The sequence below is a fragment of the Equus quagga genome, chromosome 13 (assembly GCF_021613505.1).
Source record: "Equus quagga isolate Etosha38 chromosome 13, UCLA_HA_Equagga_1.0, whole genome shotgun sequence".
Taxonomy (NCBI): domain Eukaryota; kingdom Metazoa; phylum Chordata; class Mammalia; order Perissodactyla; family Equidae; genus Equus; species Equus quagga.
In genome coordinates this window covers 86,674,792-86,698,915 of record NC_060279.1, presented here as the reverse complement: position 1 = coordinate 86,698,915, position 24,124 = coordinate 86,674,792, and the positions used below count along the sequence as shown (strand labels likewise).

General features: G+C 42.6%; 1 protein-coding gene across 1 annotated transcript in view; it reads left to right on the top strand.

Moving 5' to 3' along the window:
* Positions 1-12,075: 12,075 nt before the first annotated feature.
* Positions 12,076-24,124, top strand: part of PPP2R1A (protein phosphatase 2 scaffold subunit Aalpha) — a 39,427-nt gene continuing 27,378 nt past the window's right edge. The window contains exon 1 of the mRNA XM_046684400.1: positions 12,076-12,234. Within this exon, the coding sequence (XP_046540356.1) occupies positions 12,157-12,234 (78 nt within the window). The 5' untranslated portion in view covers positions 12,076-12,156. The remainder of the gene's footprint in view (positions 12,235-24,124) is intronic.

Below are 24,124 nucleotides of genomic sequence, written 5' to 3'. Positions count from 1 at the left end.
ATGTCTTCCTCAGACACAAATATTAGGTAGGTGTATTTATTCCACTTTAAAAGATTTGGATTTCTTAAGCTTAGTGTTCTCCAGCTCTGACATGAAGTTACTCTGTTTGTGGCATCCATCTGGACCTCTTTGCATGGCCCCTGTGTGGCTTGTGAGAGCAATTAGAAGAGATGTGAACGGGAAACTCTTGCTGCCTGTTCTGTGATCAATAACAGTATTTTTTGTCTTACTCCCAGGACTTTCATGTTTTCTAGAGCACCCATGAAACTGGCAGGCTAACTTGTTGGTTTGCAAAGGGAGACTATTTTATAGCCCTTGCATTTCTCATTTGGCACTGAGGATGGGATAGTGACTCAGCTGCCTAATCAATAGCCTTTGTGCATTGTCCTAATTTCAGATGGAAGCTAATTTGATGAGGTAGTGGGGGCCTTTTGGAAGAAATAATGTCCTATTGTGGTTTCAATATCAAAATATAATATGAATTGTTGTGTTATATGCTTATAGTTTACCACCCCATATGTGCCAGAGGTGAATATTTCAATCAGGGTAAGGTGCAAGTAAAGATGTTTTAGTGGAACAATCTACCCTTTGATCTGTGTGCCACCAGTGAGTGGGTGAGAATTGGAGTCAAGTGCCACTAATCTGTGATGTACAAAGTTTTTATTCTGTAAGTGATATTCTCTTTGTTGATACATCAGAGGCCTCAGTCTCAATAGCCCTGTCTAAAATGTCACCATCTCTCTGCCAGTAGGGCTGGCTGAGAAAACCTGACCAAATTCAGAGTCCTGTTTTCCAGTGAAACTTTATTGGAACTCTATGGGCATATATACAATCCTCGATCCTTCTAGCAGTGAAGGAAAACGACTGTCTCTTTGGCTCATCACTATCTACAAAAAGGCCCAGATCTAACTAAACTCCTGGGGTATGGAAGACAGCACAAGTCTCTGTGACTCATTTAGAATCTCTGGCAAAAGGAGGCAACATCTACCTAAAAGCCTCCCTTGGCGTATGAACTTGGGGCCCCCAATGCAACCAACAGGTACACTCTTTGATAGCAGTAATTAGCTTGCTAGTGAACTCTCCTCAAAACTGAAGCCTGACTCTTAGAAACCTTGTGAGTCTCTGGATCGATTGTTTAATTTAATTTGGGTATAAGTCATCTTGGACTCCCCTACTAACAAGGTAGGAAGAATCCCAAAAGTCCTGAGTCTCAAGAAAAATGTGTATTCAAGAATGAAGGCAGACTGGCCCTAATGATATTTTGGCTTGGCAAGAATAGGTGGTACCTATTTGTTTGGAGGAAATTTTAAGCTGTCTTCTGCAGCCAAAGGCGCTGGCACTAGGGAACCTCAATCCTCTGAGCCTCCCCTAAATGCGTGGCCCTGTTTCAATGATGGTTTAGGTAAACTGAAACCTCTTCTTTATCCAGTCATGGGTCAATGGGCTCTTAGATTGTTTCCATGTCTTGGTTATTGTGCATAGTGCTGCAATGAACATAGGGGTACATATGTTACTTTGGATTGTTGCTTTCAATTTGTTTGGGTAGATACCTAGTAGTGGGATAGCTGGATCATATGGTGTTTCTACTTTTAGTTTTTTGAGGAATCTCCATACTGTTTTCCATTGTGGCTGCACCAGTTTGCAATCCCACCAGCAGCGTATGAGCATTCTCTTTTCTCCATGTCCTCTTCAACATTGGTTGTTTTTGATCTTGGGAATTACAGCCATTCTGACTGGTGTAAGGTAACATCTCATTGTAGTTTTGATTTGCATTTCCTTAATGATTAGTGATGTTGAGCATCTTTTCTTGTGCCTGTTGGCCTTCTGTATATCTTCCTTGGAAAATGTATGTTCATATCTTCTGCCCATTTTTTGATCGGGTTGTTTTGTTGTTGTTGTTGTTGAGTGTGTGAGTTCTTTGTATACTTTGGATATCAACCCCTTGTCTGATAAATGATTTGTAAATATGTCTACCACTTGGTGGGTTGTCTTTTCATTTTGTTAATGGTTTCTTTTGCTTTGCAGAAGCTTTCTAGTCTGATGTAGTCCCATTTGTTAACTTTTTATTTTGTTTCCCTTACCCAAGTAGACATGGTATTTGAAAAGATATGACTAAGACCAATGTCAAAGAGAGTACGTCCTATATTTTCTTCTAGGAGTTTTATGGTTCCAGTCCTTACATTCAAATCTCTAATGCATTTGGAGTTAATTTTTGTGTATGGTGTAAGATAATGGTCTACTTTCATCCTTTTGCATGTAGCTGTCCAGGTTTCCCAACTATTTATTGAAGAGACTTTCCTTTCTCCATCGTATGTTCTTGGCTCCTTTGACAAAGATTAACTGTCCATAGATGTGTAGCTTTATTTCTGGGCTTTCAATTCTGATCCATGCATCCATTTGTGTGTTTTTGTGCCAGTACCATGCTATTTTGATTAGTATAGCTTTGTAGTATGTTTTGAAGTCAGGGATTGTGATGCCTCAAGCTTTGTGCTTTTTTCTCAGGGTTGCTTTGGTTATTTTGGGTCTTTCGTTGTTCCATACAAGTTTTTGGAGTCTTTGTTCTATTTCTGTGAAGAATGTCATTGGGATTCTGATTGGGATTGCACTGACTCTGTAGATTGCTTTAGGTAATATGGGCATTCTGATTATGTTTATTCTTCTAACCCATGAACATGGAATATCTTTCCATTTATTTATGTCTTCCTCAATTTCTTTCAGTAATGACATAGTTTCCAGTGTACAGGTCTTTCACCTCTTTGGTTAAGTTTATTCCTAGGTATTTTATTCTTTTTGTTTCGATTGTAAATGGGATTACATTCTTGATTTCTTTTTCTGCTAGTTCACTGTTAGCCTAGAGGAATGCAACTGATTTTTTAAAATTGATTTTGTACCCTGCAACTTTGCTGTAGTTGTAGATTATTTTTAGTAGTTTTCTGGCAGATTCTTTAGGATTTTCTATAAATAGAATCATATCATCTGCAAACAGAAAAACTTTCACTTCTTCCTTTCTAATTTAGATTCCTTTATTTCTGTTTCTTGCCTAATTGCTCTGGCCAATACCTCCAGTAGTATGTTGAATAGGAGTGGTGAGAGTGGACACCCTTGTCTTGTTCCTGTTCTCAGAGATGTGGCTTTCTTTTTTTCACCATTAAGTATGATGTTGGCTGTGAGTTTGTCGTATATGGCCTTTATTAGGTTGAGGTACTTTTCTTCAATACCCATTTTATTGAGAGTTTTTTTTTTTATCATAAATGGATGTTGGATCTTCTCAAATGCTTTCTCTGCATCTATTAAGAGATCATGTGATCTTTATTCCTCATTTTGTTAATGTGTTATATCATATTGATTTATGGATGTTGAGCCATCCCTGCATTCCTGGAGTGAATCCCACTTGATCGTAGTGTACACTTCTTTTATGGTATTGCTGTATTCGGTTTGCCAATATTTTGTTGAGGATTTCTGCACCTAAGTTCATCAGTGATATTGGCCTGTAGTTTTCCTTCTTCGTGTTGTCCTTCTCTGGTTTTGGTATCAGGGTAATGTTGGCCTTATAGAATGTGTTAGGAAGTATTCTATCTGCTTCAATTTTTCAGAATAGTTTGAGAAGAACAGGTACTAAATCTTCTTTGAATGTTTGGTAGAATTCTCTAGAGAAGCCATCTGGTCCTGGACTTTTGTTTTTTGGAGGATTTTTTATTACTGTTTCAATCTCTTTACTTGTGATTGGCCTATTCAGATTCTATATTTCTTCTTGATTTAGTTTTGGGATGTTGTAGGAGTCCAAGAATTTATCCATTTAGTCTAGATTGTCCAGTTTGTGGGCATACAGTTTTTCATAGTATTCTCTTATAGTCTTTTGTATTTTGTGATATCTGTTGTGATCTATGTTCCTTCATTTCTAGCTTTATTTGTTTGCACCTTCTTTCTTTCTTTCATAGTGAGTCTGGCTAAGGATTTGTCAATTTTGTTTATCTTCTCAAAGAACAAGCTCTTGGTTTCATTGATCCTTTTACAGTTTTTTGTGTTTCAATTTCATTTATTTCTGCTCTAATTTTTATTATTTCTCAACTTCTGCTGAGTTTGGGCTTTGTTTGTTCTTTTTCTAATTCTGCTAGGTGTATTTTAAGATTGGTTTTTTGACCTTTGTCTTGTTTGTTAACGTGGGCCTGTATTGCTATAAATTTACCTCTTAGGACTGATTTTGCTACATCTCATATGAGTTGGGATGGTGTGTGTTTGTTCTCATTCGTCTCCAGATGTCTTTTGATTTCTCCTTAACTTCTTCATTGGTTGTTCAGTAGCATGTTGTTTATTCTCCAGATTTTTGTTCCTTTCCCAGCTTTTTTCTTGTAGTTAATTTCTAGTTTCACAGCATTATTGTGAGAAAATATGCTATATATGATTTCAATCTTCTTAAATTTATTGAAGTTTGCCTTGTTTCCCAATATATGGTCTATCCTTGAGAATGTTCCATGCGCGCTTGAGAAGAATGTGTATTCTGCTGTTTTGGGATGGAGTGTTCTACATATACCTATTAAGTCCATCTGTTCCAGTTCTTCATTTAATGCCACTATTTCTTTGTTGACTTTTTGTATGATCTACCCATTGTTTTAAGTGGGGTATTGAGGTCCCCTACTATAATTGTGTTGTTATTAATATCTTCTTTTGGGTTTGTTAATAGTTGCTTTATATACTTTGATGCTCCTGTCTTGGGTGCATAAATGTTTATAAGTGTTATCTCTTCTTGGTGGAGTGTCCCTTTTACCATTATATACTGCCCTGCCCTTCTTTGTCTCTCTTTACCTATTTTATCTTGAAATCTCCTTTGTCTGATGTAAATATGGTGACACTTGCTTTCTTTTGTTTGCCATTAACTTGGAGTATCATCTTCCATCCCTTCACTCTGAGCCTGTGTTTGTCTTTGTAGCTGAGATGTGTTTCCTGGAGGCAGCATAATGTTGGGTCTTGTTCTTTAATCCACATTTCCAATCTGTGTCTTTTGCTTGGAGAATTCAATACATTTACATTAGACTGATTATTGATATGTGAGGGTTTAATGTTACCAGCTTATCACTAGTTTTCTGGTTCTTCTGCATTTCTTTAGTTTCTCGTCCCTTGCATTTCAAATTACTAATTTGCATAGGTAGTTTTCTATGGTAGTTTTCTTAGTTTTCTCCTTGTTTTTCATTTGTGTCTATGTTCTAATAGTTTGTTTAGTGATTACCATTAGGTCTGTACAAAGAGATCTCATAGACGAGATAGTCCATTTGTGACATCCTCTTATTTCCTTAGACTAAGCCAATTCCATCTCTTTCCTCTTCCCCTTCTAAGTTGTTATTGTCATAACTTATTCCATCTTGTTTGTGAGTTTCTGCTTAAAATGGCAAGATTACTTTGGTGTTTTCTTTCCCTTTATTTTTAATGTTATAGTTAAGTGTTTACTAACCTGATCTGACAGAGAGAAAAAAAAAAAAGAATCTCTTCACTGTATGATAGGACACAATTGGAAACATTGGTTGTATTACCAAGGCTTTGACTGGGATGTCATATTTGAGAAGAAGATGGATAGACTCAGCTCATGCATAGCTTAAAGCTCAAAGAGCTTTAAGGAACAAAGATTGACTTTATGAAATAAAGCCACTTGGAAATTGGCCTGGTACCTTGTTTACAGGGATCCCAGCCTTTGAACTTATGTAAATAACCATATTGCCGTGAAAGTAAGACTACTAACTTGCTAAGAGTTTCCAAATTCTAGAGGGATCAGCTAGAGAGAAAAAAATAAATGTTTCAATTCTGCTTACTGAGGTATAATTTACCAAATTGCTATAAGTCACAGTTAGCTTAAGATAAAAGAGAAGAATGTTTCCTTAAATCTGGAAAAAACAAAACATTAAAAAAATGAGCAATATTTCCAAGTCATAAAAATTATAATCATTCTCATCAGTTCATTCAGTCTCATGTAATCAACTCTTGATCTTGATCTTCTGTTAGCAGTTTCACAGTCATTAGTTTCTCCATTTGCACTTTGTAACTTCTTACCCAGTTCAATTTTATGATCTGAAAGTTTATCAGAAACCTGTGTTTTAGAGTGTTAGAGTACTCTCCATGTGTCAGAGCCCTTTCCATGAAGCTCTCTGAAGATGAAACCTTTGCAAAAGCATCAGAGTAAAACAATAACTGTCTGTAAATGACAAAAGACTTAAAAATGGCAATTGACAAAGAAACTTGGCTATTTCTGTCACATATAAAATTTTAAGAGAATAATTGGAATTATAACTGATAACCAGGACAGATCAGAATTTTATATAATTTTTAAAACATTTATATCACTAATATTAACCCACACAATATAACTTAAGAAGGTTTATCACCACTTATTTGTCAATGCTTCCATGTAATTTAACATACTAAATAAGCTTAATTAGTTTAATATTGCCCTCTTTATAGAAAGAGAGAATAAATTCTTTGAGAAGTCCCAGGCCTCACTGGAAATTCTCAAAAAAAGAAAGACTTTACTTAGAATTTGAATTTTGGGGAAGTTTGTCAAAAATATCAAATGGTTTAAAAACACTTGGTAAAATAAGAAACAATGCTTAGTTATCTATTTAACCAATGTGACAGCAAAAGATGTTGAAGGAAAACATACCAAGTTAAACAGTTAAAAAACAAACACACCAGTTTTCTTAATAGAGACACCTCAGGTTTTTGAACACAGGACATTATTTTGACCAAGCATTGATTCTGTCTTTTATGTAGACTTACTCCAAAATAAAGAAAAATATTTTATAATCTCTTTCTCAAGAGGAAACTGAAAGTCCAGGAAAATTATCCCTTTATGAGATAGAAAAAAAACTCAATTTTGCATCAGCTTACTTTTGATATTAAAACTTACTCATTTAACTGAATTCATTTTAGTCTTAGCCAACTTGACCATGCACAAAGCTTTTCTTGGAGTTTTACTTCCATAAACCTTCTGTCACTTGCTGTTTACATTAAGAATTTGTCTTATGCCTTCGTTTTTTCTTTCCTAGTACTTCAGGACAAATTTATCTTTCTTAACAAAACAAACAAAAATATTTCAATTCTTTATACCTTCTTTACTGAAAACACACATCTAACTTTCCTTGAATACAAAGATGTTTTCCTTATTAATTTTTAGTAGCTTTAATCCCATATCTCAACTATAATTCTTAACCCTTACAGATCTTAATTTTTAATGAAAACTAAGAAGTAAACAATTATAAACTGTCTTTTAAATTAGTATTCTGTGGCATGGCAAATCTATAAATACTTTTTATAATTTCTAGAAACACACTATATCATAGTACAATTTTTAAATACAATACAAGACATGTTTACTGATAAACCCAAACATCTTTTAGTTTCTCTGTAATAAGAAGCCAAAGGTAGATAAACCTATATTAATAATTAATGTCTAATATTTTTTCTTATTTAGAAATGATCTAGATATTCAACGAATTTTCCATCATTTAATTTAACCAGGCAACACTTCAAAGTTTCAAGTTACCAAAGAGATTATGGGAATTATTTTGAATACATATGCCATAAAATATAATTATTGCTAAAAGTTTATCTATAATCCCTTATTTCACTTACATCTAAATCATTTGCTCCCAATAACTATGTTTAGATTACCCACAAAAACTTCATGAGACATTAGACAAAATTAATTTATCATTTGCTTATTTTTGCTGACAAACTTTGTAACAGAAATAACTTGAGCTTATTTGACCATAAACCCTGCATGTCTGCATCATATTCAATGTTGACAATTTTGAGGACATGCCTATTTCAATCAAACCAACAAACTTAAACAAGTTTTGATTTACCAAAGATTAATTTATATCATTTTAGCTTGAAAAACATTTGGGTTAGTTTCTATTAGATTTAGGAACAATTTATATAAGCACTTACTTTAAGTCAATTAAATAGAGCTCTTAATTTTGGCCATACCCTCTGGAGATAGAAAAACATCTGAGACTTACAACATATACATTTATTGTACACACATACAACTTATACATATATACATATATGAACACACAGGTAGACATAGAGACCCTACAACCTCCAATGTATAAGGTACAATACAAAACTTACCAGTTTATAAAACAATGGGATCCAAATTTCATTTTAGCAACTGGAAGGGTTAAGTTTACCTTTTAAATGGATTTTTCCTTTTTCATTGGCTCATAGCTAAAGTCGCCCCATTTTAGGGAATGCAGCCTAGAGGGCTACAGGCTTCTGTTTCTTTACTGCAAAAAATGAAATTATGCACTGGGGTCAGTGGCACTGAGTCAGGAAAACATCCCAGAAGAGTCCCTGGGTCAGGTGTTCCTGGAAGTTGCTAGACTCATCCACAGGTTCTCCACACTGGCAAAGGGCCAATGAACCATGGATCAAAGGTCCATCTGGACTTCCCTCCTGGATGGTTCACCAAATTGTTGCCAAACCAGGTTCATTTTGCCCGCCACACAATTATGCCAATCACTGAGATGATGAGTTTTCAGCGAGAAAGAGTTTAATCACAAGGCAGCAAAGTGAGGAGTTGGGAAAACCAATCTCAAATCTACCTCTCTAAAAAATGGAGATTAGGGATATTTATGGGATTAAGGGGCAGGGTGGTCTGAAGTGGGAATAGATGGTTGGAGGTAAGGAGAAGTGACGTAACTGATGATCTGTGCAAGCATAGTCAAGCTTCATGGTTCTTCATAGGACACATATTCACAAAATGGCGGCATCACCATGATCTGATGGTGGAGTTTTCAGCTCCTTGACATCAAAGGGTCACTTATTCGTCATCTGCACAAGTCCAGCTGATGACCTAAGTCTTAACCAGCTTAAACTGGACAAGGAGTTGACTCTCAGTTTCTGAAAACTTAAGCACCTGTTACCATAGTGACCCATGTGTCAGAGATATGATCTATACAGTGGGTTTTAGTAATTATCTAACTACTTTTGCAAACAGACAACTAATTGAGTATTGTTAAAGAACTTGACCCCTGGTTTCACGCTCAACCTGTGCCCAAAAATGTTTGGTTTTTTTTTTTTAAATTCTGATTCCCATTAGTCACTATCTTTTACTTAAAACAAAATTTTATTCACCTGATGCCTCACACTGGACCCAGTCCAGCTCAAATAAGACCCAGCCTAACTCCAGACCTAGTCAGATAACCACCAGTAGATCCCCATGTGGAATATGGGGAGAGTGAGGGAGAATTGGGGGAGGGATTCCAGTCAAATGCAGAACCGTGGAAAGCCAATTAGATCAGGAGCTCAATGCAAAGAGAGGAGGGCTCAGAAGTGAGAGGAACTTACCCATCTCCCTGAAAATGGCAAGAAAGGCGGAGAACTCAACAGGGTTCCTTGGTACCACACCTGTCTCCCTCATCCCCAAAGCTATCAAAAGTTTCCTCTGGTCCTGCCACTGCCACTAAATCTGTTAAATAACAAAAACTCAACTGAGTAAAGTTAAAGATTAAATTGGCTTTGTGAATCATGCAGAACACTCTCCAGCAACTAGAGAGGAGCTCCAAAGGGCTATAGAAAAGGAAAGGTTTTTAAAGCCAGAAATGGGGTGGGAAAAAGGAAATTATTAGCAAAGAATGCATTGTTTCAGGCAAGGTCACCATTTGAAAGGGAATAGTATGTGTCTTTCAGGTAGATTACCTCACTAGTGCTGACCAGGTCATTCCAAGTTGACTGGTCAAAGGTTACACTCCAAGAGAGCTTCAAACTGTAATTAGGTCAGGTATTGAGTCTTGATTTGCTGATATGGGGTTTAGCACAAGTGACTCCACTTTGGGTCTGCTGGCTCCTTTTTGACAGGCATGATATTCCAATCTTGCAATGAGTCAACATGGACTCCACTATTAACAACGTCAGAAGGGCCCAAAAAGTCCTGTGTCTCATGGAAAGTGCATATTCAAGAATGAAGGGGGCCAGCCCAGTGGCGTAGTGGTTAAGTTTGTGCACTCTGCTTGGGCAGCCCAGAGTTCGCAGGTTTGGATCCTGGGTGCGGACCTACACACAACTCATCAAGCCATGTTGAGGCAGCATTCCACATACAAAACAGAGGAAGACTGCTACAGATGTTAGCTTAGTGACAATCTTCCTCAAGTGAAAAGAGGAAGACCGGAAACAGATGTTAGCTCAGGGCCAATCTTCCTCACCAAAAAAAAAAAAAAAGAAGAAGAAGAAGAAGAAGAAAAAGAAGAAGAATGAAGGCAGACTGGTCCCAGGGACATCTCAGCTTTACAAGAGTAAGTGGTACCTATCTCTAAGGAAGAAATTTTAAGTTCTACACTGTAGCCAAATCCATGCACTAGGAACCCTCAAGCCTCAAGATTCCCCTAAACGCATGGCCCTGGTTCACTGATGGTTTAGGTCAGCTGAATCCTAATGGTGTCCCCTGGGCCACTGTGGCTGTTTAGTCTCAGTGCCAGCTCTGCAGAACCAAAATGTGATTGCTCCCTTCACTGGCCAGATCTCAGACACCTGGACAGCTGCCAGTGGTCTAGCTGTTTAGTAGGCCACTTAGAAAACTATGCACGGTCAGATTAAGGACACCCCTCTTTTGGGCTGTGGACCATGAAAACAAATTGCAGCGCTAAAATAACTGTCTGGGTCACTCATTTAGATGCCTATGCTAAGGGCCCGTTCTTTGAAAAGACGGACCAGAATGAAGTTGCTGATTATACCTGCCTGATGCAGCGGCTACCTCTGCATGGCACACTCGTGCCTTTTGTTTTGTTTTCTTTCCAGCTTTATTAAGGTATAAATTGACAAAGAAAATTGTAAGATATTTAAAGTGCACCCTTAGTTAAGAAGATCCATAGTCTCAGTGAGCTGGTGGGGTGGGGAAGGACCCTGGATATATGGAGGGCAGGGACTGAAGTATGAAACACCACCACTTCCCACTTTTTTTGAGGGTAAAACTCATAAACCTAACTGGACTGGGCAGAGGCCTTTGGAAAAGATGCTTGGGCTATTCAGACCTGTCCAGGAGTCCTAGCTCAGCCTTGCCCTCCAAGTGGCCCTAAAAACGGGTGCAGAAGCACCCGAGGCTTTCCAATCGCCCATCCCCAACTCCCTCAGTTAAGGTGATCCTAAGATTGCCGGTGGGGGGGCTGTGATGAGTGAGCCTAGGAGCAGAGACTAGTCAGTCCCAATCCTACCCCACTCTGTGAGAAGCGACAGACTCTAACACACGGTCACAGCCTCAGCCCCGAGGATGGGAATTTTGAGAGAGAGATTATGTGGCTCCGGGGCCTTGAGGACCAAGTCTGAAGAAAGGGAGGGAAAGGGAGACATTTCTGTGGAGATCTGACAATTGAATAGGAACTGCTCTCCAAGTAGAAGGTACGTTTTGACTAGTTGGCATGAAAAAGCATGACGTACTGGGGGGTAATCTTCAAGGACTGCTGACGTATAAAAAGGGGAGATGGGAAATGTAACCAGAAAGGGTTCAGGAATCATGATCCACAAAGGCCTTGAATACTAGTCCGAGGGACCTAGGTTTAACCCAGAGAGTAAGGCAAGTCGCCCCCCTTCTCTGGACCTCGGCACAAGGCATAAACCAAGGACTCACTCCCGCCTCCTCCCCCAAACAAAGAGACCTGGCGTCCGCCTACCAGCCAGCGGGCCGCTACCTCACAAGCCAAAACCTGCAGACCTTCTCGGTCTCCAAATGACGTCATACATTCCTACTGACGCATGCGCAGAAACTTGCTCCAGGACTCGCAGAAGGGCAGGCTTCTCCTCCTCCCAATCCTGCCGTTCATTGGCTAGAAACAACTGCTCGTCTTGGCCGTTGCTAGGTATAACGTAGGCGGGTACGACTTTGGTCGCTAAGATACCTCATACTTCCGCTTCCTTCCCCCCAACTCCTTGGCTCCAGCAAGCCTTTCTTGTCCCTTCGACCAATGGCAAATGGGCGGTGGGCGGGACTTCGCTTCTCCGAACCAAAGAAAAGCGGCCTTGCCCTGGCGTAGCGCGGCCAATGACTGTGGAGCTGCCCCTGTAAAGTGGCTCGGGCGCCCCCACGCCCGCCTTTCCTCCCCCCAGCCCTGCCCCTCCCCATCCCGGTTTCAGCACGGCGCTGGCCGCAGTCTGACAGGAACGGACGGAGCCAAGATGGCGGCGGCCGACGGCGATGACTCGCTCTACCCCATCGCGGTGCTCATAGACGAGCTCCGCAACGAGGATGTCCAGGTCCGGAGGCCACGGGGGGACTTGGGGAAGACGGGAAGGAGAACATGGGGTCACGGGCGGCCCTCGCGGAGAAGGCTCCGCGTTCGCTGGGAGTGGTGGAGGGAGGGGGCGGCGGCCAATCAGCGCCCAGCTCTCATCTCTCTGGCTCCCAGGACTCGATGAAACGGTGCCTGGGATTGGGTGTCGGCCCAGCAGAGGGCGGGAGCGAGGCGAGCCCAGAGGGTCCCGGGCCTGCCTAGCGCGCGGCGGCCCCGGGCCTCAGAGGCCGCGGCCAGGGCCGGGGTTGGCCTGGTGGTGGGGGGAGAGGCGAGGGCTCGGTGATTGGCGGCGGTCCTTCAGTGCCCCCTGGGGGATGGAGAGGGCGCGTGGCTTGCTCCGAGTCGGGGAGGGGCCGCCTGCTTGGTCTGGCCCCCGGTAGGTTTTCTCCTTTCTGGGTTTTGGCGGCTGGGCCTCAGCGCTGTGGGTTAAACTCTCTAAATGGGGGAACCGAGAGATGGAGGCTGTTTTTGCAATTCCTTCCCTCCTTCTCTCTCCAGTTTTAGCGTATATCCCCGAAGGGGAGCGGGGGCGTTAGCCAGATTTAGGAGCCAATTACGGTAGAACCCCGCTCCCCTTCTGAGATCCCCCCCATTGACTGGGGTGCGGGCAGTTTACTAAAGGGGCTAACGCGTTTCTGGTGAATGGAATAGAGTGGCTCTGGCTGGCGAGGATTTGAGAAGAGTTAGCGCTCCAAGGTTTAGCCATCCCATCGCCACCTCCCACCGGCCGCCGTGTGACCTTGTGCAAGTTACTTCATCGCTCTGGGCCTCTGTTTTCCATCAAATGTGGGCTAATAATAGTCCTAACCTCACTGGGTGGTTGTGAGGGACTGAACGAGTTAATAATACATGCAAATAAAATAGAACGATGTCTGGCCTGTTGTGAGGGCCCAGTAAATGTTAGCTGTAGTTACTGAGAGTGCTGATTGAAGACGTCCCATCCTTCCTTTGGGCCTCAGTTTCCTTATCTGTAAAATTGAGCGGTTGCACTGGGCCCAGCCTCCCCGGTTCCGTGTATATCACTCTGGTTCTCTAGTCAGACAGGCTGCTGTTGTATTTCTGGCTCTTCCACTTCTTGCTGATTGACATGGGCCAGTTAGTCTCCCTAAGCTTTGGTTTCCTCTTCTCTCAAATGGAGGTAGTTATCCAGTTCATAAGGGCTGTCGTATGAATTCGTTTGTTCGATAAACAGTTGCCACATAGCAGATATGGTGCTGAGGATATAGTGGTGACACCAATTGTTATACAAGAGATAGATGTGAAACAGAGCTGAATTCATTAACACGTGTGAGATGTAGGAAGGAAACCAGAGGACGTTGTGATAGTGAGTCAGTCAGTAAGTATTTTTTGGGCCTCTGCTCTGTGTAGGGCGGGCACTCTTCCAGGCACAGGTACACAACAAGGTTGACACAAACTCCTGGCCTGGTGGAGCTTATGTTGTAGTGAGGGGAAGCAGACAGTAAGTAAAATGTGTACTATGTTAGATGGGGCTGAGGGCTGAGGAGAAAAATGAAGAGGGGTGGGGGATGCAGTTTTATAGAGTGGTTGAGGAAGGCCTTGCTGAAAAGGTGATGTTTGAGCAAAGACTCGAAGGAGGCGAGGGAAGGAGTCATGAGGCTCTCTGGGCAGAGTACACAGCAAGCATGAAGCCGGGTGAGGAAGATCGGTTTTAAGTAGGCTAGTCAAGGAAGGCTTCTCTGAGGATGCAGTTTAAGATGAGACCAGAAGAAGGGGCCTGCCCTGGGTAGAAGGTGGGGAAGAGCCTTCCGAGTAGAGAGAACAGACAGGTAATGGCAGTAGTTCTCAATTAGGGTGATTTTGCCTGCCAAGGGACATTTGGTAAGGTCTGGAGACATTTTTGGGTGTCACAACTGGGGAAGTGCTTTATCTGGTGGATAGACGTCAGGGATGCTGCTAACCCTCCTACAATGCACAGGACAGCCCCCACAGCAAAGAAATATTGGCCCACAATGTCCATAGTGGTGAGATTGAGAGAAGCTGTCTATGAAGCAAATTTAATGGCACCAGTTTATTGTCTTATGGTTCTGGAGGTCATAAGTCTGACATGGGTCTCACGGGGCTAAAATCAAGGTGTCAGTAGGGTTGCATTCCTCTTTGGAGGCTTGAGGGGAAAATCCATTCCCTTGCCTTTTTCAGCTTCTGGAAGCTCCCCTTGTTTCTTGGCTTGTGGCCCATTCCTCCATCCTCAGAGCCAGCGTTGTTGCATCTCTGTGACTATTCTTGTGTACTCACATCTCCCTTTGACTTGCCAGGAAAGGGTTTCTGATTTTAAGTGACTAGATTGGGTCCATCTGGGTAACTCAGGATAATCTCCCCCTCTCGAGGTCCTTACCTTGATCACATCTGCCAAGTCCCTTTTGCCTGTAAGGTAACACACTCACAGGTTCTAGGAATTAGGGTGTGGACATCAACAGCTCAGTCCCTTGGCTCCAGCCACCATCAACAGCTCAGACCTCTTTGGAAGGCCATCATGCTGCCTACCACAGTCCTTCTGATTGAAAGGTGGAGATTGAAGGGGAAAGTGGTAGGGGTTTGAGTGAGGTGGTGGTGAAGTGCCTTTTTAAAAAAAGTTTTTTTACATTTTCAAGTGATTTAATTTTTGTTTATTCTTTTGTTACTTTTATTGCATTGAAGTCTGAGGGGAAGCTAGTCATTCAGCAAATATTTAAGGAGTGCCAGGTGTGTGCTAGGCTTTGATCTGGGTAGTGGGGCAACTGCAGTGAACAAAACAGACAAAAATCTGCCCTCATGGAGCTCATTTTGTTGTGGAGGTAGACAAGGAACAAACAAGTACAATGTAGAGGATGATAGATGGGGTAAGAGCTGTGGAGAAGAATAAAGCAGGGATCGGGGGAAGACAGGAGAGTGTTACGATTTTAGATAGAATAGCTGGAGAAGGCCTTACTGAGAAAGTGGCATTTGAGCAGCGATGTGAAGGGAGGGACCAGGCCCTGTGGATATCTGGGGAATAGCATTCCAGGCAGAGAAAGCAAGTTCAGAGGTCCTCAGCAGGTATATGCAGTGTGTGTTCTGGGAGCTGCAGGAAGGCCGGTGTGGCTGGAGCCAAGGGTCTGAGCTGTTGATGGTGGCTGGAGCCAAGGGTCTGAGCTGTTGATGGTGGCTGGAACCAAGGGACTGAGCTGTTGATGTCAGGAGATGAAGATGAAAAGGGCTATGTCTTAGAAAGACCTTGTGAGCTATCAGTTAAACCAGGGGTTGACAAATAGCCACCCACGGCCCTATGCCTGCTTGCATATATTGAAAACAGATGCACCGATTTATTACATATTGTCTATGGCTGCTTTTGTGCTACACCAGCAGGGTAGAGTTGAGTAATTACAACAGAGACAAACTGGCCCCTTAAAGCCTAAAATATTTACTGCCTGACCCTTTACAGGAAAGAGATTACAAGTAACGTGTGTTATCAGGTCTGTGTCAATCTTGCTCGACATGTGCTGTCCACTGTTGGAGCCCCTAGCCACATGTGGCTATTGACTTGAAATGTGGCTAGTTTGAATTGAGATGTGCTTGTAAATAAGATACACACTAGATTTCAAAGACATACTACAACTGAGAGTAAAACATCTCAGTAAAACTTTTTATATTGATTACATGTTGAAATGATAATATTTTTGACATATTGGGTTAAATAAAATATAGTAAGATTAATCTTCACGTGCCTCTTAGTTTTTTTAATTCTCGAAAATGTAAAATGACCTGATGTCTTGCATTTACAGGCTGCATTATATTTCTATTGGAGTGTGCTGACTCTGGGTTATATTCTGTTCATATATAGAGAAAGAAAGACAAAATGGGCTTTTGTTTTTTTTTTAAACACTAAATATTTTGTTTTGCGGCTTGCTCTTTTCACTTAGTATTTCCTCCAAGCTTTCCATACAGGAACAAACAGATTGGCATTTATAAGGAGTTTGAACATTTCCCCAAGAATCAGAGACATAGAGACACAGAGGTTGTATCTGTGTCTGTGTCTGTGGGCTTTCTGAGGACAGGGCTTGGATCTGCTTCATCCCTAAGGATTCAGTGGCCAGTACAGGCCTGAAAACAGAGACCAGGGGATACAGGAGCTCAGAAAGGGTTGAATAAATAATATTAACAGCTGATATTTTTTGGGTACTTGCTCTGTGCTAGGTGCTATAAAAAGGTGCAGTGCATTTTTGAGCTTACTGAGTTCTCACAACCACCGTTTGAAGTAGGCCCTGTGCTTACCTCCGTCTTCCAGATGAGAAAACTGAAGCACAGTGAAGGTAAATAACTTGGCCACATTCATGCCAGATGGGAAGTGGAGGAGCCAGGACAGTTTCTCAAAGGAAGAGTGAGACTAGAGAGTGGAAGAGAATTTGGGATGGGGCAGACATTTGCTGGCTATATTTGTATGCCAGATACTGTAATTAGTCTTTAATGAGACAGTCTAGGGTACTAGAAAGAACATGGGGTTTGAAATCTTGTAGTCTGTCTTCACTTGTTCGGCACATATTTATTCAACACCTCCTATTTGCCAGACTCTCTTAGGTGCTAGGATACAGCAGAGAGCAAAACAACAAAGCTGCTGCCCTCTAGGGGCTTACATTCTAGTAGAGGAGACAGACAGTAGATCTATAATATGATGTCAGTGGCAGTAATTGCTAATTAGAAAAATAAGGCAGGGACAGGGACTAGAGCAAGTCCAAGGCCACTGTTTTGATAGGGTAGTTAGGGAAACCTTCTCTGAGGAAGTGATGTTGAGCAAGATCTTGAATGAACAGGTCGGGGGAGAACAGTCTGAGCAGTTGGTACAAAGGCCCTGAGGTGGGAGCATGCTCAGTGTGTTCAAAGAACAGCAGGAAGGCCAGCCTGGCTAAGGCAGAGTGAATGACAAAGTAGTGGGAGGTGACGTCTAGACCTGGACTAGATCTAGTGAAACCTGTGGACCAGGGCAAAGGCTTTGGTGAGATGGGGGGGAGCCATCGCAAGGCTTAGTGTAGAGGAATGACGTGTTCTGACTTAATTCTAAAGGATCTTTCTGCTGCCGAGTAGGGGCTGGGCAGGAGCAGAAAAGCCTGTTGTGATGCTCTTGCACAGCACTCAGGATCAGTGTTCAGTGTAGGTAGAAGAAGTGGTTAGAGTTGGTCTGTTGAGAAGGAGGGCTGTTGGGATTTGTTGATGTCTACGACGTAACGTGGGTAATGTAGGAGGAGTTGTCCAAGAGGACTGAGATTTGAATCCCAGCTCGGCTCGTTTGCTCCCTTTGTGCCCTTGGACCATTGCCTTCTTCATTTTGGGTCCTGATTGATTTCTTATCTGCAAAGGGGACATAATGATGAGGAAGCAACATCTGCCTGGTACTGAAGATGCAGTGGAGTTGGCATGTTAAGTGGCTGCCTCAGAGTACGCATTCAGTAAGCAGTGACCTCATTCAATTGTCACGGTAGCTTATGGTTTTATACTTGGGAAAGTGAGGTGCAAAGAGATTACATCCCTTACCCAAGGCCTCCTCAGCCGGTAAGGGGCAAAGGCTGGGTTGCCATGTTTCTTAAAATGTGGTCCACTGGTTGAGAGGCTGGGTTTCTGTGTTATTGACACTCTCTCTGCCTCAGTTTTCTTATCTGTAAAATGGGAGTGATTTTTTAGTTTAGCAGTTTAGAGGGCTGTTGTGAAGACTAAATAGGTTAGTACATGGAAAATGTTTAGAACGGCACTTGGCATATTGTTGTGTTCAAAAGTGTCGGTTGGCAGTAGTCATGGTGGTGAAGTAATGGGGGCTTTGTCTGTCAAAAGTGAGGTGCTTTAGGCATTAATAAACTGCTCTTTTAATGGTTACTCTAGAGCACTGCTTCCCACCTTGGGGCAGTTTTGTCCCCCAGGGAGATATTTTTGGTTGTCGGGGCTACTGTCATCTAGTAAGGAGAGGCCTGAGAGACTGCTCAACACTCTACAGTGCACAGGATGGCCCCCCACCACAAAGGATGATCCAGCTCCAAAGGTGAATGATGCTGAGGTTTAGAAACCCTGCTCTGTGCCAGACAGTGTGCGTGGTAATTGAATCCTTACAAAAGACATCCGAGATGTGTGCTCATTTTCTTTGCATTAAAAAGATTTTTAATTATCACATTTTAAACATACACCAAAATAGAGAAAATAGTTCCAGACACCCAGATTCAGTATTTTCTGCAAAGTTTGCTAAATTTTTCCACCCATTGCTCACCCCCCCTTTCTTTTTGCTGAAGTATTTTAAAAATAAATCTCAGGCTACAGACATTTTCTCCTACATACTTTGTTATGTACCTCTGTAGCAACAGACATTTTTATAAGCACAATGCCATCATCATACCTCAGTTTGAACAGTGATTCCTTGGTATCGTCTGATACTCAGACCATAACCGGGTTTTCCTGATTGCTTCAGAAGTGTCCCTTTGCAGTTGGCTCGCTTAAGTCAGATTTGTGAATTTGTGGATCTACAGTCTGAAATTCTTCCCATTTAATACATAAAAATACTCGGTCACTGTCACACAATAAGTAGTGAAACTAGCCAAGGGCACTGGGTTTCAAGACAGCACTCTTCACCACCACACTGGAACCCCTTTGGAGACAAAGCCCAGACCTGAAGGTGACACAGAGAAGACACTGCCATGCGTGGAGGCAGACCAGGGTTTTGAATCCTGGTCTGGCCACTTTACAAGTTACTCAACTCTTCTGGCCTTCATTTTCTTGTTAAATGAGAACAATGACAGAAGGCACACCTGGCTGGGTTGTTGTGAGGGTTAAATGAGATGAACTACGTAAAGACACAGCAGTTAGTAGCCATGGTCTAAGACCTTGCAGCTGCATGCCCCCCTGTTCGCATCCTAGAAACAGGATGTTATAGGCTCCAACTTCTTATAGAATGCGTGGGGACTTGGTGAAGCAGAACTTAGAAAGAAGGTTGCCCTCTGGGAGTTTAAACTAAAAAGAGAAGTTGGTGGGATGGTGGTGAAGAATATGGGTTCAGGTTCCAGGCTCTGCCACAAATTCACTGGGTTACCTGCGTTCCCCTCTCTGCACCTTGGTTGCCGCATCTGTTAAATGAATGCAAAGGTGGTGTCTGCCTTATGGGATTGTTATAAGAATTACAAGACAGAGCATGTGCAAAGTACCTGGCTTTGTACCTGTCACATAGTAAACACTCTCTAAGTGGTAGTTGGGCTTTTAAAAACTTAAATTCTTTCTGTTTGTGCTTTTTTGTGTGTCCAGCCCTGTACTAGGTTCAGGAATCACCACTTGGTGACACTCCTGTCCCTTCCTCCTCCCAGAGACACATGACCTTCCAAATAGGGGAACAGCCTGTTGATAATTATAATGCCAGGTGAACTCCTATGGGAAGTATTCGTAGGTGCAGTTTCCAAGGGGGTGAGGAGATTGCTTTTCTCCCCTCCTATTTTAATTTACCATTTTCTTATTGCTGCTCAAGAAATATAAATACACAAGAAATTATGGTAAGAATAACAGCTAACACTTGGGTGCTTGTTACATGCCGGGCTCTGTCTCTGTTTTCCTTATCATCATCCCAGCAATCCTATGAGGCAGGTGTAATTCCCATCTTATAGTGAGGAAACTGCAGCTCTGAGGTGCCCAGGACTCTCCCAGGGACTCTTAGCTAATTGGTGAAGCCAGAATAAGTGCTCATTTGTTATTTTAAAAAAACCAAATGCTACAGAAGTAGATCGTGATGCTCATTTCACTCCTCAGTGAATGCTAAATGATTATCAGGTAGGTGCTCAGTTTTTCACACCTGTCCACCCACACACATTCTGTTCATTTAAAAATGTGAGCTTCATGGAATAAGCAGGGAGGACGTATAGATTTTAGGACTTTATAAGAGGTGAAGAGACTCTTCTGTCTCTCAGTGAGCATTTCCCCAGGCTGAGGCTCCTTGTTAAAGCACAAACGTTACAGACCCCGCTCCCCATCGTCAGCCACCAGCTAGACCAAACCGTAACAGTTTGGAACATATTCCCCCAGATACTCTTTTTTCCCTCTTGCTGTGCTAACATCTGTATTGTATTTATTTCTTAAAAAATCAGTCCAGCAAATATTTATTGGCCTCTTATTCTGTACCAGGCTCTGTCCTAGGTTTTGGGGGCACAGAGTGAAGAAGACAGAGTCCCTGCCCTTGTGAAGCTCACATTCTAGAGAGAAGGAGAAACAGCGAACAAAGAAGTGTATGTGGGGAGTGATAAGAGTTCAGAAATATAGAAAGTGATGGAGTGTGCTCTTTTACTCAGAGTAGTCTAATGATGAGGATTGAGCAGTGACTTGCATGAAGTGAGGAGAGAGCCTGGGAGTGTCTAGGGGAAGGGCGTCTCAGGCTGAGGAAACAGCGAGTCAGCAAGTATGAAGACCTGGGCTGAGAATGGATGTTTGCTTTTTGGTTACTATCAAGGAAGCCATTGTGACAGGAACCCAGGGAGCAAAGGAGGTGGTGGGAGGTGAGAATGGATTGCAAGACTGGCCAGATCATATTGGGCCTTGTAGTCCATAATGAACCCTTTGACTTGTACTCTGATTGTGAAAGGAAGAGGTACTATGTGTGGGATTGTACTGTACATGTTCATATCAGGGAAGCTCCATGGGTTGAATGTCAAGTGGGTCTTAAAAAGTGGGTAGTGTTTCTACAGGTGGATGAGGTGGCAGAAAGGGAGATTTTATTTATTATGGCTCCATGTATTAGGCTGTGTGCTGAGGGCTGCTGGGGACCCAGGCAGTCCCAGGCCAAGGTGGAAAGTGCTGTCATGAAATTATTTATGTGGAGTGTAGTAGGTGCTTCATGGGGATGCACTTGGGGGACGGTACACGGTGAAGTCTTTTATGGCTGTGACATGATCAAGGGACAGTGAAGATTTCTTATTGATGTTGATAGCTGCTCTATGAGGAATATTATAGATGGCCCAACCAGCAGTCATTTAAACAAATAAGGGTTCGTATTTTCCTCGTACAGCAAGTCCAGCAGCTCAAGGATATCACAGAACTGGGTCAGAGTATGCCCTTCTTTTGACCTGCTTCACGTGGTCACAAGCTTCATGCAGGATCTGTTGTTATTTAAGTCCTTGCAGAACCACACTGAAAGCAGAGGCCGACCCAGGACAAATAGGTTCTTCTTGTCCTCCTCCCTTTTATCATGGAGGAAAATCTCTCCTGGAATCTCCTTAACTGACTTGCCCTCATGTCTGTTTGTCCCGAACTAGGTCCTGTGCTGAGTTAGTTGGAATTAAGTTTGACTGAAAGTAATAGGAAATTCTAAATAAATGAGGCTTAAATGAGCTTGAAGTTTATTTCTGACTCATGATTAAAAAGTCTGGTGGCAATCCAAGCTGGTGTGGTACTCTATGGCGTTAGAGTCTTAGGCTCTTACACATTGTACTCTGCTTGTATGTCCTCCATCTGGCCGTCCCCATCTTCAGGTTACCTCAAGGCCCCAAGATGATTGCTAAAGCCCCAGCCATCAAAACCCCATTCCAGACAAGAAGGAGGGAAGAAGGGTGTGACCCCATCTCCCTATAAGGCACTTCATAAAAGTTGCACACACCACTCCCACTTGGATTTCATTGGCCAGACTATAGTCTCATGGTCACATGCAGATGCAAAGGTGTTTCAGATGTGTCTTTGTATGTGTGGGGCGGGAGGTGAGTTGGGGGGGCGGGGAGGTTGTGTGCAAAGTTGAAAACCAGGGGTTGTTAAGCAGCAGTATAGCTCAGTGCAGGAGCTCTTAACCTAGGGCTCATCTGTAATTCTAGGGCAGGTCTATTAAGTTGGATGGGAAAAACAACATCTTTATTTTCACTAACCTTTAACTCAAATTTCACTTTACTTCTATCATGAATTATAGTATAATAGAATATTATGAACCACGTTGGCAAAACCTGTGACAGTCACCAATGGAAATTATGGCTGTTCAGATCTCCTTTCAGCTATTGCAGATACCTCTAGTCTTGTTTATGTTCACCTCTATTTCAAAACTGTGGTCGTTATTAGACCTGCTAAGGGTGGGGAGATCCATGGCACCCACCGCCCTAAATTAAAGAAACAGAAATGTGGAGGGATGGTACTGGTTAAGAACCAGGTGACTGAGGTTCACGTTCCGGCTCTGCCCCCTTGGGCTGTGTGAGGTTATTGAACCTCCCTGTGCCTTTGATCTCTCTGCTATAAAGTGGAGGATCTTGTGTTTACCTCATGAAGTTGTGTGAGGATCACATGAGTTAAAACTTTAAAGCACGGTGCCTGGCACATGGCAAGTACCATGGAAATGTTTGCTATTATTATTCCGTCACTATGGGAGAAGGGAAAAGAGACATTGATGGACAACTAGCCAGCACCACGTGTCCTTCCTGATGCCTGAACGAAATCAAGATGCTGTCCCCCAGGGTGAGGCTGCCACAGCTGCCGTTATTGATCCTGCTCTAGTGCTGGGTGTTCCCAGGCTTATGTCACTTTGTACTCAATAACTTTCTGAGGATACGTATTATAATCCCCATTTCACAGATGAGAAAATTGAGGCTCAGAAAGGTACAAAGAAGTGGCCCAAGGTCCTACAGCTAATATGTAAAGCAGCTTAGCCTTGAACCCAGGCCGTGTGGCTCCAAAGCAGCACCCCGTGCTGCCTATCTGGAGCATTCCAGGTGCCATCTGCGCTGAAGAAACCAGCAGACATTCTTAGCAAAACCAAAACCAGAATCTCCAAGGACAGCAGTAGAAGGAAGGAGTTCTCCATGGTGTCCGAGACAGCCAGTTCTCATGGGGCCTCTTTCCTAAATGACAGTGTGAGGTTGCGGTTGAGGGTTAGAATGCCTGGCTTCTGGTCCCAGATGTGCTGCTTTTCAGCAAGTGACAGCTTCTCTGTGCATCAACATCCTTACCCTTTAAAAGGAGGATTCTAGTAACAGTACCTACCTCAGCACAGCTGTAAGGATTAAATCTGTTAGTTATCCATGTCAAGCACTTGAATGCTTCCAAGCTCATAGTGAGCAATTGATAAATGTTAGCTGCTGTTGTTACTGTCATTATGATTATTCCCTGCCAGCATCTCCTTGTTCTCAGAGATGCCACTCACCTGCTGTGGCCCTGGCACATGTGCACATTTCCCCATAGCCTGACTGAGAGAAGAACACAAAGATCCAACTTGGAGGTGACAGAGAAGAAAGAAACAGGCAACTAAGTCAATACTGCCCTGGTATTTTATTACAGAAAATTTCGGACATACAGAACATTGAAAGATTAGTTCAGGGGACACCAAACTACAGCCTATAGGCCAGATTCCAGCCGTGGCCTGCTTTGCAAATGCAGTTTAGTGGATCACAGCCATGCCCATTTGTTTGCATATCATTGGTTCTCTGGCTGCTTTTGTGTTGCAAGGGGCACAGTTGAGTAGTTGGCACAGAGACCAGGAGGCCCACAAAGCTCAGTGTTTACTTTCTGGCAATTTACAGGAAAAGTTTGCCGCCCTCCAGGCCGGTACCGTGAGCACTTGCATGCTGACTGCTCAGACTCACTGGTAGTGTCTATCATATTTAGTTTTTAATCTGTTGCTATAGGTCTATAGACATTTAATTTTTTGTCTAAAAATAAGATGCAGGCCTTGTAATACTTAATCTCAAGGTCCTTTTACTACCTGGGAGCTGAATGTTTGGACCATCTCAAGCCCGGGTAGTCCAAATACCCAGTGACACTGGATGAAAACTGGTGTGCGTGTCTTTCTGAGGAGAGACCGCCACAGCATGTCTTCAGATTCTCATTACTGTCCATGATCCCGAAGAGATGCTTAAACCCCTTAAACTAGAGAGCTGAACTAATGTAGGGCCTCA